Here is a 15,256-nt window from a genome sequence, read left to right as displayed (position 1 = left end):
AAAGACGAGATGATGTAGCTCAAGAAGGATGTGGATTTTGGAAAGCGCCACCACTCTCTTTGCACGATCCAGACCTTACTTCCTGCCTTTCAAATGTTATAAAGTTGGGACAAGACTTCTTCCAGGCTGCTTTTGATGCTCTAGAGGTCGCGAGCACAGTGCTAAAGACTATTCCTTTGGTTCTTGGTTCCAAGAGGATTGTTTTCACTCCCTTCATTACTTCACTATCCATCAGATGCATTGGTCTTCCTCAAGTTTACCATAGACTCCTTGCCTCGATCGGAGCATTCTTCAGGCAATTCATAGAGATCTCCCACTGCCTCATTAGGATAGGGCATCTCTCTCCACAAGTGTGGGAATCCTTCCCCTATGGATCTCTCTCCTCTCCATTATTCCAAGAGATCGTCTACTTAGGAGGGAGTAGTTTCCAGCACTAGGTCGGGTAAGGTGTTCCACCCTAACTCCTCCTGCCAATGAGTAGTAGTTTCCAACACTAGGTCGAGTAAGGTGTTCCACCCTAACTCCTCCCGCCATGAGGATTGTTAGCTAGAACATACAAGGCCTTGGTGATATATCTCTTGGACATAGTGATTCGTAATCAACTTCATCCAGGTGTTACTGGGGGACTTACTGACATTCTTTTTATTCAGGAACACAAACTGGATGCTAGAGAGTATGCAAAGTCAGGTAAATTCCTATCTCGTCCTACCTTTTGGTCTCCAACTTTGGGCACGGGCACTAGGGGAGGAACTTGCATTCTAGTTTCAAATTTCCTTTCTTTCCCTATTGGTGGGACATGGTATCATTACTTCCTCAAGAGCACAGTGGGTTATTCTTTTTATTAAGGGGCGTAAGATTGCCTTTATGTACCCAACAACAAAGGGTATCGTGTCCTTTCTAGAAGGAACTTCTCTCTTGGGCCCCATTGCAAAGTCATGGATTCTTGGAGGTGACTTCAACATGAGGGCATTCATACACTAGAGAGAACAGCTTGGGATGCTTTTCTCTTTCAACGCAATGGCAGAGATGTGCTCTTCTCTTGGTGAATAGGAGGTTGCAAAGATGCCCATCGATGCACGGATAGAAAGAATCTATGTTGATGATTGGGCACTGGGCAGAGGTGGTTTAGTGTGCATTACACCATGGATTCCCACCTCGGATCGTTTCCTAGTAGTTATGGTGATTTTTGAGACTCACTTGAGATGCAGAGCTCTGCCAGTACTAGGATTTTAAATGCATTGTATGTAGAGAGGGCCTCACGGAGTATGTGTTGCAGATTTGGGATACCTCACATGCAGGGTGGAGTGGGATCTCCTTTACTTCTAGCAGCAACCCTTTCTGGTATTACTAATTTTTTTCATACTATCGCTAGTACTAGAAGAGCTGACATTCTCAGACGGCAGATTGGCTTCAGAGAGCAGTTAGTAGCCCTACAGAGAGAAGAGTAGAAAAGGCCCATGCATGCTTGGATTCAGAGCACCTTGCTGCAACAAGGGCTCATTAGCAGGTTTTGCTAGATAAGAGAGCAAAGTATTCCTTTCACGTTGAAGAGTCATTTTGGATACAAATGGAGAAAAGAGTCATAAGCACTTTTTCTCTACGCATGGCCCGAGGCATGGTAGGGAAAGTGTTTCTCACCTTATTGACTCAAGAGGGGTTGTTCAATCATATCATGATGTCGTCTTACATAGCTATAGAGTTTTATGCATCCCTCCTCTCAGCAAATCCTGACACGCCTACTAGAGATGATGCCGGATTTAGAGTTTAACAAGATATTCCAACTCTGTTGAAAACATATATAAGAGCTTTACTTGATGCACCTTTCACCAATCTGGTAATAGTCACTTGGCTTGGTTCTGAACAGATGATTCCAGAACATACACAAGGACTGAATTTGGGAATAGAGGAAGAACCAAAAACTATGGTAATCAATGCCCATGTGGTTGATGGACAAGTTTGAGTAGTCAACGACTTGTTTATATAGTACAAGGATGTGTTTTCTTGGAGTTAAATTGACTCACAAGATGGAATGAAAATAGATCCAAACAAAGTTTCAGCCATTCAACATGCCAAACCACCCAAAAACATCAAGCATCTTTAAAAATTTATAGGCCAAATTAAATGGCACTGCAGATTTCTTAGATATCTTGCTGACATTTACTATCCTCTCACAAAACTCACAGCCATACATCTAGAGTGATGCACGGCAATATGCTTTCAATATCCTGAAGAAAATGTTGATGATAGCTCCTATACTACAACCCCCTGACTAAACTCTTCCATTTGAGGTTTTTGTTGATGGTTTTCATGATAACGCGCAAATCTGTTGCGCCTCTGGTCTTTCTCCAATCATGGGCATAGGCACATTAATTGTCCTCCTAGCCAACCTCGGTGGTTGCAAGCTCACCAAAAAATTCAACTGTTACGTGAAGCTCCTGCTTACAAAATTCCACCAAGCCCCAAAATTCCCTAGATGGATCTAGTATGCCACATGTCTTCATTCTAGGGTCCCTCCTTAATGCATCATTCACCCCTCTCTTAGGATATCATTGAAACCATTTGCCCCTAGGCACATTTAATACATTTAGGTCCCTTTAGCCTTAGATCCACCTAGTCTAGTGCCATATCGCCCTCACCTAGGACCTTGACCTTGATTCCTTTTTGATCATTTACATGAAGCCCAAAGAAATATGATACAAACATTGATCCTTTAAAGGAAAATGTCGACTGACCCTTCCAAGGTCATGTTACCTCAACTTGAGCGTAACACTCCTTCCCTCTTCAAGCATCAGCGTCCTCGATGATAAAGTCTGGGAATACTCTCCATAACTGGTATACGGATTCCCAGGTAGCTTCTGATAGAGGTAGACCATGCCATGCAACCAACACCGTGGGTATCTTTCGATTGCGTACTTGCATTGTTCCTCGGTCCAGGATTCTTGTTGGTTTGTGTCTTGCATTATCCTCTATCTCCTGAAACAAAACAACACCCTCGATTAGTGAGTCACCTGTATGCAAAAATTTCTTTAAACGAGAAACATGAAACACTGGGTGCACCTTATAACCCTGTGGCAATTCTAATTTATAGGCTATCTTGCCTATTCTTATTAGAATTAACCATGGCCCACAATATCGAGGTGATAACTTAGCACACTCTCCTGCAGTCAAAGACTTAGAGTGCGAAGGAACTCTGAGAAAAACTTTTTCTCCTTCCTTAAATTCTCTAGCGGATTGGTTTTCATCCGCATACGCCTTAGCTCTATCCATAGCTTGACGGATGTTAGCTCTCGCAAGTGCTAGCATCTCCCGCATCTGAACCACAAAATTCGCGGCACTAGGCACTTTCTGAGGTATTCCAACTCTAGTTGGATTCGTTGGTCTATAACCATAGTTCAGCTCAAACGGACTGAACCCTGTAGAGGAATATTTTCTATCATTGTAGGCAAATTCTAACAATGGCAACCACTTGTCCCATGTATGTTGCCTCAATGACACATATGCTCTAAAATTTAGTTGATTCTTTCCGTCTGACCATCCGTTTCCGAATGATCCCCACTACTCATTCCCAACTCAGTCCTTAGTGTCTCAAACACCGCAGTCCAAAAATGACCGGTAAATTTGACATCTCTATCTAACACTATGGATTTGGGTAATCCATGCAAACGAAATATATATCTAATAAACAAATCCGCCACTTGCGGGGCACTAACAGACTCTCTAGTTGGAATGAAGTGAGCCATCTTGATAAGACGATCAACCACCACAAGGATAGAATCATATCCACCTTGTGTCGTAGGCAAACCTACAATAAAGTCCATGGAAATGCTCTCCCACCTACCCAGTGGTATCTCCAAGGGCTATAAAAGTCCGGGTGGCTTCACCCGCTCTACCTTACTTACTTAACACGAAAAACAACGTGTCACATATTCATGAATATGCTTTTTCATCTTTGGCCAAAAGAAATCTCGTCTCATGAGATCATGTCTTCTCGACTCATGGATGTCCCGCCCTTGGGCTATCATGGCCTTGTTGAATGACTCTCTGCCTGAGATCATTCTGATTAGGTACTACTACCTTGCCATTTCTTTTCAGCATACCATCCCTTATGGCATATCTTGTATAAGTTTTGCCTTTTCTGGATGCCAGGTCATCCTTTTCCCCGGGTTTTAATATATGAGCCTTAGGCCAAAGGCTCTAGACAAACTCGTCCACCTTTTGAGTTTCTCTAATCTCGATCATTAGAGCACTCTCTAATACCGTGAAACTCATGTTATGCATAATGCGTGACAACGCATTAGCAACTTTATTATCCTTCCCTCTTTGGTACCGAATCGTCAAGTTAAACTCTTGCATGAGTTCTGCCCACCTAGCTTGGGGCGGCCTCTCAAGTCAGGTTGTTTATAAAAATGTTTCAGAGTATCATGATCAACATCAACATAAAACTCTAATCCATACAAATAATGTCTCCATGTTTTCAAAGCATGGACAACAGCATACAACTCTAATTCATGAGTTGGCCAATTTCGTTGAGAGGGAGAAAGCTTCTTGCTTTCAAAGGCTACTGGCCTTCCCTCTTGGAGGAGAACTGCTCCTACCGCAATGCCACTTGCATCGGTTTCAAGGAAAAACGGTTACTGGGGATCAACTATTTTTAACACCGGTCCTGAGACCACAGCTTGTTTAAGGTGTTAAAACTTTCCTGTTGATTTTGTCCCCATATAAAAGGTTCTTTATCTGAGGTCAGATCAATCAATGGCGATACTATTTCGGAATATCCTTTGATATGCATTCGATAAAATTGGACAAGTCAGTATCGCAGCCAGTTTCTTTGGATCCATTTCTCAAGTCTTACCATACACAGTATAGTTTTCTTTTTATTTACATAAAGACTGGCTTTCCTCAAAGTACTGAACACTATTCTTAAGTGTTCATGATGCTCAGTAATGCTTTTACTGAATACCAGAATATCGTCAATAAAGTGTACTACAAACTTTTCGATATACGGACATAGTAAATTGTTCATAAGCATGACGAATGTAGCTGGAGTATTGGTAAGTCCAAAGGGCATTGCCAAAAACTCATAATGTCCAAACCTGCTTCTAAAAGCGGTTTTATGCACATCCTCGGCTCTAATACAGATCTGATGGTAGCCACATTTAAGATCTATCTTACTGAAAATTACGATGTAATGCATCTAGCAAATCATTGATCCGAGCCATCGGATACCTGTGCTTGATTGTGATATTATTCAATGCTCTGTAATCTATACAGAGGCGAAAAGTATCATCTCTCTTCTTCTTTAATATCACTGGTGAAGCAAAAGGTAAGAAACTTGGTTGAATCTGCCCCAACTTGAGGTATTCTTCCAGTTGTCTTCGTACCTCTGCTTCTTCGGTAAAACTCAACCTATAGGGAGGTCTATTTACAGGTTCTGCCCCCGGGATTAGTTCAATCTTATACTGAACATTTTGCTCTGGAGATAACCCATAAGGTAGCTCATCCCTAAAACATTTAGAGAACTCCTCGATTATTTGATCAGCCACCTTGGCCATCTCTCCATTTTGAGCAACATCAGTGCTAGCCGAAGAATCATCAATCGACTCTACCGATGCTGTACAAAGAAACAAAAACTCTTCTTGAGCTTTTTGAATTTCCATTACGGAAACCAACGGTCCTTGAGGTATATCCTTTTCACCTCGTAAGACATACAACAAATCATTCATCTTGAATTGATAAATATGCTTTTTCCAATCTATGGCTGGATTCTTCCTAGAATGCCAAGCCTTACCCAGGGCTATGTTTGCTTGAGCAAGCTTAGTCATTTCAAAATCAAGCTTCTCAGCATAGTTCTGAATTCGAAGCTCCAACTAGGTAACCCTTTGGTCCCATACTTCAGTTGAACTTCCATCTGCCATCCTGACTGTATATGCATAGTTAGATGGGCAAGTCTTTAGTTAATACAAACATTGATCCTTGAAAGGAAAATATTGACTAACCCTTCCGAGGTCATGTTACCTCAACTTGAGCGTAACATCTGATGCAGCAATAGGTGCAGTACTTATGCAGCAAAAAACACCAAAGTGATTCAGACCAGTTTACTATGCCAGCAGAATCTTAACTAAGCATGAGAGAAACTATGCAATAACAAAAAGAGAAGCACTTGGAATGATCTATGCATTGCACAAATTCAGACATTATTCATTGGAAAACAAGGTGCATTTTCATGTGGATCATCAAGCTCTCATTTACTTAGTAAATAAATTGCACCTCCTCAAGAGCAAGTGTTGTGCTCAAATGAGTTGAGACCATCATTTTTATTGGAACATAATTGGGGATCACGTTACCTCAGCCTTGCAGGGTGTTTGGGACTAGGGTATTATGTCTGATTCACTTACAAAGGGTCTCATTCATCTTACCCCAAAGCGGTTACAGAGATTAAATTTCTCAATGGAGACCAATTACTCTCTTGGGTACTTTTCATCACATTTTGGCCAAAGCCATCAATATGCGCTTGCAGCCCATCCTTCGAGACCTTATCCATGATATGTAAAGTGGCCAAAGGTTGTCCTTCTACTTTTGGATTTCGAGAAATCTTATGACAGAGTAGATTGGGTTTCTTAGAGGATACTCTTCTACGATTTGGATTCTCAAACGCTTGGATTAGAGGGGTTTCCTCTTTATGGCTGAAGCAATGAGCATATTTTAGAGATCTCAAGCATATGTTATCGGGCTAAGACTTCCCTTGAGATAGGATGAGGAGCTCTTGGATAGTGAGCTGGCTAATGATACTGCTGTTTATTTTGGATGCCATGCCATAAAACCTCACCTCTTTCAAAGAAGCCTTGGATTTATTTTACTCGGCAGCAGAGACACATATTGGCTTTTGGATTAGTGACCAAGACACTGTAGTTTGGGGGACTGATTTAGGTTTCACTTGGATTCAGAGGGGTGTTTCTATCAAGTTTTTGGGCTGCCAGGCCCTTATGGGCATCTCTCCTCTGCAATTTGTCCCAAGAGACTTCTTTTTTGGAGTCCATCTAAACGTGACCTTGCTAGGGTGGTTGTGGTCAATTAAGTACCACTGGCCACGGCATGGTTTGTTTGCTTGTGTTGGTACCATTCTACTCAGCTCAAAAGACCAATAAGGAATTTAGAGTGATCTAGACGGTTTAGCAGACACGAGAGTCAAGCTGGCTAGGGAGATCTTGATCCTTCCCATATGGGAAGGAGGCCTCAATATAATATGGAAGGTAGTGGGCAGAGTACTCTTCCCGGGACAATAAACTTGGAAGGATTTTCTAATTAGATGCATATAGTTCTGCTCTCCTTCCACAGGTGGAGATTGGATGATAGTACCAGCAGCCCATCTCAGGGCTCCCTCCTCCCCTCTTATGGCTGCTATCTTGAAAGCTTGGGCCAACTTCAAGAGTACACTTCAAAGAGCTCCCCCTTCCTCTTGTGAAGAGATTGATAGGCATCTTGTCTTGTGCAATGACAGTATACTTATGATCATGGTAGACCACTTGGCATTTCTCATTATATGCAATGGTCTAGATGGGAGAGAGGGCCCGCTTCCTCTATGGCTTCACTTACAAAGTGATTCACTTACAAAGGGTCTCATTCTTGAAAACCCTATGTTGGCTTGCCTTATAGGCTAAGCTTATCTCTCCCTTCTTGCATGCCCATCTTGAGTCAAAAGATCACATCCATCGCTTAGTCAAGGATTTTCCTAGTTATGAATGAAAACCATCATCTACTACTGTTAGTACTAAACACAAACCTAGGAATTAGTATCTTTCCTGCAAAACCTAATACCATCTAGAGGTTTTCTTATTTCAATTTACTTTCCTTTCACACATTGTACTAGACCCTCCTCCTCTATATTCAAGAAGTCATCCATGGGTTTTCAAAAACTGGTTATAGTTCCTTATTTATATCTTAAAATAGAGAATGAAAATTTGGAAACTACTATGCACAACATGGGCGTAGAACATGACAAAGCAATCAACAAAGAGAACGATGGCTAATCATGCAAACATAAATATGACACAAGATGATTGTACCTTCATCCATCCTATAGGACAAAACACAACACAAACAGTATATAACTCCATGCTCATTTGCGAGATGTGAAAGCACAGCAATCACCATTTACAAAAGGCATCAAAATCAAAGCTTACCTTTGCACGAGATATGGGACTAGCAAAGCATTGATCAAAATCTATATAACCCAAAGCCCTTTTACATTTCAGCGCTTGTGATGCCCCTTTCTCAGATAACACTGATAAATCCGAACTTCCCTACACAAACAACAATGGCATGCACCTTCGCATGTGGTTCTCAACAAATTTCAAGTACAACAAATAGTTGTCTTTGAAAAATAGCAAATGTAGCACGAATCATCGCCTCAAGCTTCTTTATGAATCAAGCTCAACCAAATATTACCTGGATCCTATTATCTTCATTCCATGAGCTAAGGCCGTGTCTCACGAGCACAACCTTCTTTACCATCCCCAATGGTCTTTGTACAAGTGCTTTTGTTGCACCACAAAAGTCGAACGCACCTCCTGTCAATGTACTACCCTTGACTACTTCCTTTTCCAAAGACAGCATAGGACATGCTTTGGCATCTACCAAGATTTGTGTTCCTGTTTCCCCATAGTCGATGTGTCCTTCACAAAAGAAAAAAAGTCAAAATGACAACTATAAATACTATGCAAACAAGGGTGTTAAAACTCTCTCTCTCTCTCTCTCTCTCCCCCCCCCCCTCCCGAGCTCATCAATGAAGTAGTTTGTCTTGGCTTTACATGCACCTAGACTCTTAGCATTAGTTTGGTAGCTCAACAAGACATAAAAGTTTTAGGGTTCTGAATTTGTTTTTTGGTGGTTTGAATCTCTATCCAATGTAAGTACTCTTCAAGACATATATTGTTGACTTGTTCAAGAACATGGGAAAAATACTTCCGTAGACAAAAGCATTGAGAAAACCTCCATTTTCTTTGCAACGCTTGTATGGTTGCTATTTCGACTCGTCACTTTTCATGAGTTGATAGGACTTCTGCTTCAGGAAGAGCAGACCAGGAAAAATTTGGCTTCACGTGAAGGTGAACAAGCCATGCTCTCAAAATTTAAATCAAAAACAAAGGGACAGGCAAAGACATCAGTAAATCAGCCTTCCAGTGGGTCAGGACAGCCTTCACAAAAGGCTAAAAATGATGCAAGTAAGCCCAAGAAGAAGGGTTTTGGTCACTACTGCAAAAAGCCAGGTCATCACATAGCAGAATGCCGGAAAAGGCTTGCAAAAGAAAAGAAAAACAGCTCAGGTATGTCTGTTTCAGATTCAGCTCCTCATGCATCTGACAGTGGGGATGCTATAGCCAACTTTGTTGGACATGATTATGCCTTTTTATCTTGCATTTCAGATTCTAGGTTGGCTGTTCCAGATGCTCGGGATAGTATAGCCACTTGCAGTGATGATACATATGCATTTTTGACTTGCAGCTATGACTCTTCTACAGATGCATCTGCTTTCAGTGTTAATGAAACACTGAACACATGGTATTTTGACAGCGGTGCATCCAAGCACATCACTTCCAGGAAGTGTCTTTTTACTTCCTTGCATCCACCTCCCGTTGGTAAGAAAGTCACTTGTGCCAACAACTCATCATATTCAGTACGTGGCACAGGAGAGGTTGAGCTCACCGCCATTGATGGCTCAATTTTCAGACTTTCAGATGTCTTATATGTGCCTGGCATAACCAAAAATCTCCTTTCAGTGTCCACTCTTAACAGAGGGGGATTTCAGGTCATCTTTGAGGATGACAAATGTGTTGTCCGAGACAGGGAAGCTGACTATGCCTTAAGGTTATCTGGTACTCTGCTGTGTGGGCTTTTTCAGCTTGATATTTTTGAGAAAAGAGCAGCCCATGCTCTTGCAGTTTCTACCCCTACAGCTGCCATGCAAAATGCAGAATTATGGCATGCCAGATATGGCCACATGCATTACAACAGCTTGATGACACTTCAGAAGTTTTCAATAGTTGATGCATTGCCACCTCTTGAGATACCTCCTCCACATGCCTGTGAAGGGTGCATTTTAGGTAAGATGCATAGATTCCCCTTCAAGAAGGATGATTCAGTTAAAGCTGTCCGCAAATTACAGCTTATACACAGTGATGTCTGTGGTCCCATGAGGACTCCATCGTTGGGTGGTCATCTCTACTTCGTTACATTTATTGATGACTACTCCAATTTTCCTTGGGTTTATGGGCTGAAAAAGAAATCTGAAGTGTTCACGGTGTTTAAACACTTTTCAACCATGGTTGAAAATGAAACCGGATTCAAGATACAGACATTGCGCACGGATAGAGGTGGGGAATACCTATCTGCAGAATTTGATGCTTTTCTCAAAGGCAAGGGTATTGTGCATCAGCTCACAGTCAAGCTGACCCCTCAGCAAAATGGCAAAGCTGAGAGGAAAAATAGAACTCTCATGAAGATGGACAGATGTATGCTGAAAAGCAAACACATGCCTCATAAATTCTGGCTAGAGGGTTTGATGTGTGCCAATTACATTTTGAATCGGGCTCCCACTAAGGCTTTAAAAACAAAAACTCCTTATGAGGTCTGGAATGACAGGAAGCCTTCAGTGGATCACTTCCGAGTCTTTGGATGCCTTGCTTATGCACATGTGCCAGTTGAATTTAGGCACAAGTTGTCAGATAAAGCCATCAAATGCATATTTGTTGGATACAGTGCAGAAAGCAAGGGGTACCGTCTCTACAATCCTGCTACACGCAAGATCATAGTAAGTAGAGATGTGATATTTTCTGAAAATTCAGCTCACACTCAGGCTGAATTTCAAATGCCTTTGTCTTCAGAGGATGTCTTTGAGGGGTTGCTACCCATTGCCTTGGGTTCCCCTGCTGATTTTTCTGATGCAAATCAGAATTTACAGCAACCTCCAGATGCTTCAGTTCCGCCACAGGATGTCTTGCCCCCTCCACAGGCAGTGGAACAGGTGGTGCAGCAAGAAATTGCAGACATACATGCAGCAAAAACAGTCCCAAACTGGCTGTTACAGACTCTCAGGGAGAGTAAAATTGATGCTCTGTTATCTCGCAAGACTCGCAGTGCAGCAAGGCACATGGAAGGTGCTAATTCAGTGGAATCAGCATATGCAGGTACTCTCCTTGATGAGGAGGAGCCTGCCACATTCGAAGAGGCAAAGGATAATGTGCATTGGATGAATGCCATGCACGATGAGTTGCAGTCCATTGCAAAAAATCAAACTTGGGATGTTGTGGACTTGCCACAGGGTAAACATGCCATTGGCACACGATGGAATTTCAAGGTCAAACGGAAGCCAGATGGCTCCATTGACAGATATAAGGCAAGGCTGGTTGCTAAAGGCTATGCTCAGAAAAAGGGCATAGATTATGAGGAGACATTCGCTCCTACATCCTGGATGACCACCATCCGATCAATTATTGCAATGGCTGCACATTTTGAGTGGAATGTTCATCAGTTGGACATAAAAACAGCCTTCTTAAATGGGGACTTGCTGGAAGAGGTGTATGTCAAACAACCTCCGGGCTTTGAAATTACAGCAAATGCACTTCAAGTATGCAGGCTCAACAAAGCTTTATACGGGCTGAAACAGGCCCCTCGTGCATGGTATGCCAAGATACATGCCTTTTTGACCAGCAAGGGGCTGCACAATAGTCCTACTGAGAGCACCCTCTACATCAAGATGGATGGGAGGGAAATTTTAGTCATCCTTCTTTATGTCGATGACTTACTGCTCACAAGGTCCAATGAAGAAAAAATTGCAGATTTCAAAGCTGATTTGCAAACCAACTTTGACATGTCAGATTTGGGGCTGCTTCACTTTTATTTGGGGATCCAGTTCTCTCATGAGAGACGTGGCACTGTTATGTCTCAGTCCAAGTATGTTCAGAAACTCTTGGACAGATTTAACATGCATGAGTGTAAGCCCATAGCCACTCCCATGGAGCCGGGGCTGAAACTCACAATGCATGACGCAGGAGAATCAGTTGATGCCACACTTAAGACTCAGGCTGTTGGATGCCTCACATATCTCTGCAACACTAGACCTGATATTCAGTTTGCATTATCTCAGGTGAGCAGGTACATGCACAGCCCAAAAACTATGCATTGGCAGGCAGTTAAGCGCATCTTCCGTTATTTGCACGGCACAAAGTCTTTTGGCTTACTATTTCCCAGGGGGGGTGACTTGCAGATGCATGCCTACAGTGATTCAGATTGGGCTGGTGATTATGACACTAGGCAGTCCACTAGTGGCAATTGTTTCTTCTTGGGTAAATCTTGCATTTCCTGGCTGAGCAAGAAACAATCTACAGTGGCTACCTCATCATGTGAAGCTGAGTACAGGGAAGCTTTCACAGCAACAGTTGAATGTGTCTGGCTGCGACGTCTATTTGCTGATCTTCATCTGTCTTTGGAGGGTCCTTCTCCAATTCTCACTGATAGTCAGAGTGCCATTGCAGTGGCAAAGAATCCAGTGTTTCATGCTCGCACGAAGCACATTGAGGTTCACTATCACTACGTCAGAGAGAAGTTGCATGTAGGAGAGATCAGTATGATCTTTATGTCCACACATGACAAGATTGCAGATATTTTCACCAAAGCACTACCACGTGAAAAGTTTGAGGCATTTCGCAGTGCCCTGAACTTGTATCCGTTTGGTGATTGATCAGCCTTGTACATGACATTGGCACTGCAGGGGGGTGTTAGAATTATAGATATAATTCAGCAGTGATCAATGTAATATAATAAGCTAGTTAGGGGCACTTTTCCCTCTTTAAGAGGATTTTCCCCCTAACCGTAGTTAGTTCACTAACTATGGTTAGTGAACTAAGGTTTTGTCACTAGGACAAAACCTTATCTTTCTCTCATTGTGTTGTACTCTCACACTCTTCTATTGCAACTAAGCTTTCAGCTTCCAAGCTTCCAGCTCTCACTCTCTCTTGCTCTCTCTCACTCACCATCTCCTCACAAGGTTGAAAGGGTGGCTGCAAGCCGAGTCTGTTGTCCCCATCACTAAACTATAGTGCACTACCCTAATATTCCAAGCAACGATGCTGGTGAATGCCGCTACCCTAATATTCCAAGCTACGCAAGCCAATGCTGCTCCTGTGAAGTGGTCCAAGCAGACACATCCAAACTAAAGTCATCTACCAATGGAGGTGGTATAGGAGAAGAAAGACACCTCTAGTACCCGCTTTGAATGCCCAACCCAAAATGGCCATAACCATTTGTATGTATCCAACTGCACTTCACGAAAGAGTATGCCCTCCCATAACCAAATACGGACCTTGGCCCCAATACCCTGTGTGCCATCCGAGCCTGCCCATAGGAAATTGCGCAACAAGCACCTTAGGTGCCCCACCCATCCCCTATGAAAGCAACAGCAAGAGGCAATATACCAAGCTGTCATCAAAACAACCTAGTTTACCACCAACATGATCACTGCCAAGTAGCTTTGGCCGAGCACTCTCTAGCACTGGAGCAATTTGCTACTCAACTAAAATGTCGAGTCCCACCTACCACCCCACGTATCTCGCCGTCCACCCTCAGGGAATCCAACAAAAGCCAAGGTTAGCCCCCCAAACATGAAGCTTCTCAAACCTTATAAAGAAACCAACTAACTTAATCTAGTTCATATTGGCACCCCATGCCAAACAATACATCTCCAAGGAAAGTCAAATCCTCTCTAGACTCTCAACTTCCACAAAAAGGGTTGTATCATCTACAAACTCTAAGCCCAAAAACTGCTCTTGCTAGATCAAGAGATGCACCCTCACAAAGCTAGCCACCTATGACCAATGGAAATACTCCAGTGCATCTGCCACAAAAATGGGGAAAAAAGGGCCAAGGGGGCAGCCCAAGTGATTGAGCAAGAGAGTGACAAGGTCTCCCATGTGCCCCCCAATGAGAACTTGGCTAGAGTTGCCTCACTTGAGCCCTCTTTGCCCTGCCCGTTCCTTGGCAAGCAGGAGACTTGTGGGTATTTTTGTTCAGCCTGGAGCAGTGGGATTTGCAGGGAGGCGTTCATGGCACTTGTGGAGCTGCGAGGAGCCTTTGAAGAGGCCGTGGTTTGGCTCTTTGACAGCCCACAAAGGCCTGGTGTGCATTTTCTCGAAGCTGGTCGGATTTTTTTGGGGCCAGTTCAGCCCCCCCCAATTAGAGGTTTTCATAGGGAGCCCCTTGCGAGCTGTTCCTCCTGTTGGAACAACCTCCACAGGTTGGGCTTTCTAGAGATCTTTCTTGAAATCCCACCTTGGAAAGGCCTCTTTGGAACAACTCCCCCTTTAGGTGTTCTCAAAGGCGCTTTTGGCAGGCTGGTCCTTCCAGCCAGTTTTTGGGGAGGGCTCCTTCCCTTCCTTTCACCCTTTTTTCCCTTTTCCTGCCACTTTTTCCTTCTACTTGGCAGCGTGAGTTTAAGCTTGTTCTTTTATGTAGATTGCACCTTGATGGTGGCCCTTGGTTTGGCCAGAGGAGCTTAGATGGCAGCATCCTCATTGTTAAGGTCGGCCTCTCTCCAAAAAACAAGTAGCAGTTGAAGAAAGAAATCGAGTCACGACAGGATAGATCGGTTGTGGGTCGGATAGTGGAACTCACACCCATGAGGCGATAGGTGAGGGATTGGATCCAGGCAAGCCTTACACTAGAGGGTGACCACATTCTAAAGGTTACTATCTAGGGGAGAGGGGTTTTCCTGATCCAGCTGCGCTCCCCCGACACCACCTCGACACTTGTGGAGCAGAGTCCCATTTTCCTTGGCCCTCACTTGGTCTTCCTCTTCCCTTGGTACCATGGCTTTATGGTGGAGGGCATGGACACGACACACCATGTTCCCCGTTTCCCAGTGACACTCCGCTTCCCAGAGCTCCCGAAGGAATATAGGGCCATTCTCTCTTCCATTGAACGAGCGTTCGGCGCAGTGCTAGAGCATCCCCCGAAGTCGTCAGCTTCGGTGGTGGCAAATGACGGGGTCCCCAAGATTAGATTGGTGGTTGAGAGCCCAAAGTCCCTCCCCGAGGTTCCTTGGGACCCTCGAGGGAGGTACACTTCGACAGAGACGAGAGATTTCTCGCCTACCAGGCCAGTGTCTACAATGCAAGCAGATGGACCATTTAGCCCGAGACTACCCTCGTGGACAAGGTCGGGCTCCCCCCCCCCCGGTAGAGGGAGATTGGACCAAGGTGGTTAA

The 15,256-nt window shown here is 43.6% G+C and overlaps 1 protein-coding gene across 2 annotated transcripts in view; it reads right to left on the bottom strand.

The window, feature by feature from the left end:
- The window catches only part of LOC147886109 (putative 2-carboxy-D-arabinitol-1-phosphatase), a 102,957-nt gene that overhangs the window by 60,690 nt on the left and 27,011 nt on the right, over positions 1–15,256 (bottom strand). Inside the window, exons 2-3 of one of the 2 annotated variants that reach the window (XM_087395504.1) lie at positions 8,446–8,672; positions 8,181–8,300 (exon numbers count right to left, since the gene is read on the bottom strand). In XM_087395504.1, the coding sequence (XP_087251630.1) occupies positions 8,181–8,300; positions 8,446–8,672 (347 nt within the window). The remainder of the gene's footprint in view (positions 1–8,180; positions 8,301–8,445; positions 8,673–15,256) is intronic. The other variant, XM_087395505.1, reaches the window with a different exon arrangement.

Source organism: Dipteris shenzhenensis, chromosome 24 (genome assembly GCF_047967505.1).
Source record: "Dipteris shenzhenensis isolate YYH24624 ecotype China chromosome 24, Dip_SZ_1.0, whole genome shotgun sequence".
Classification (NCBI taxonomy): Eukaryota; Viridiplantae; Streptophyta; class Polypodiopsida; order Gleicheniales; family Dipteridaceae; genus Dipteris; species Dipteris shenzhenensis.
This window is presented reverse-complemented; position numbering and strand designations above follow the sequence as displayed.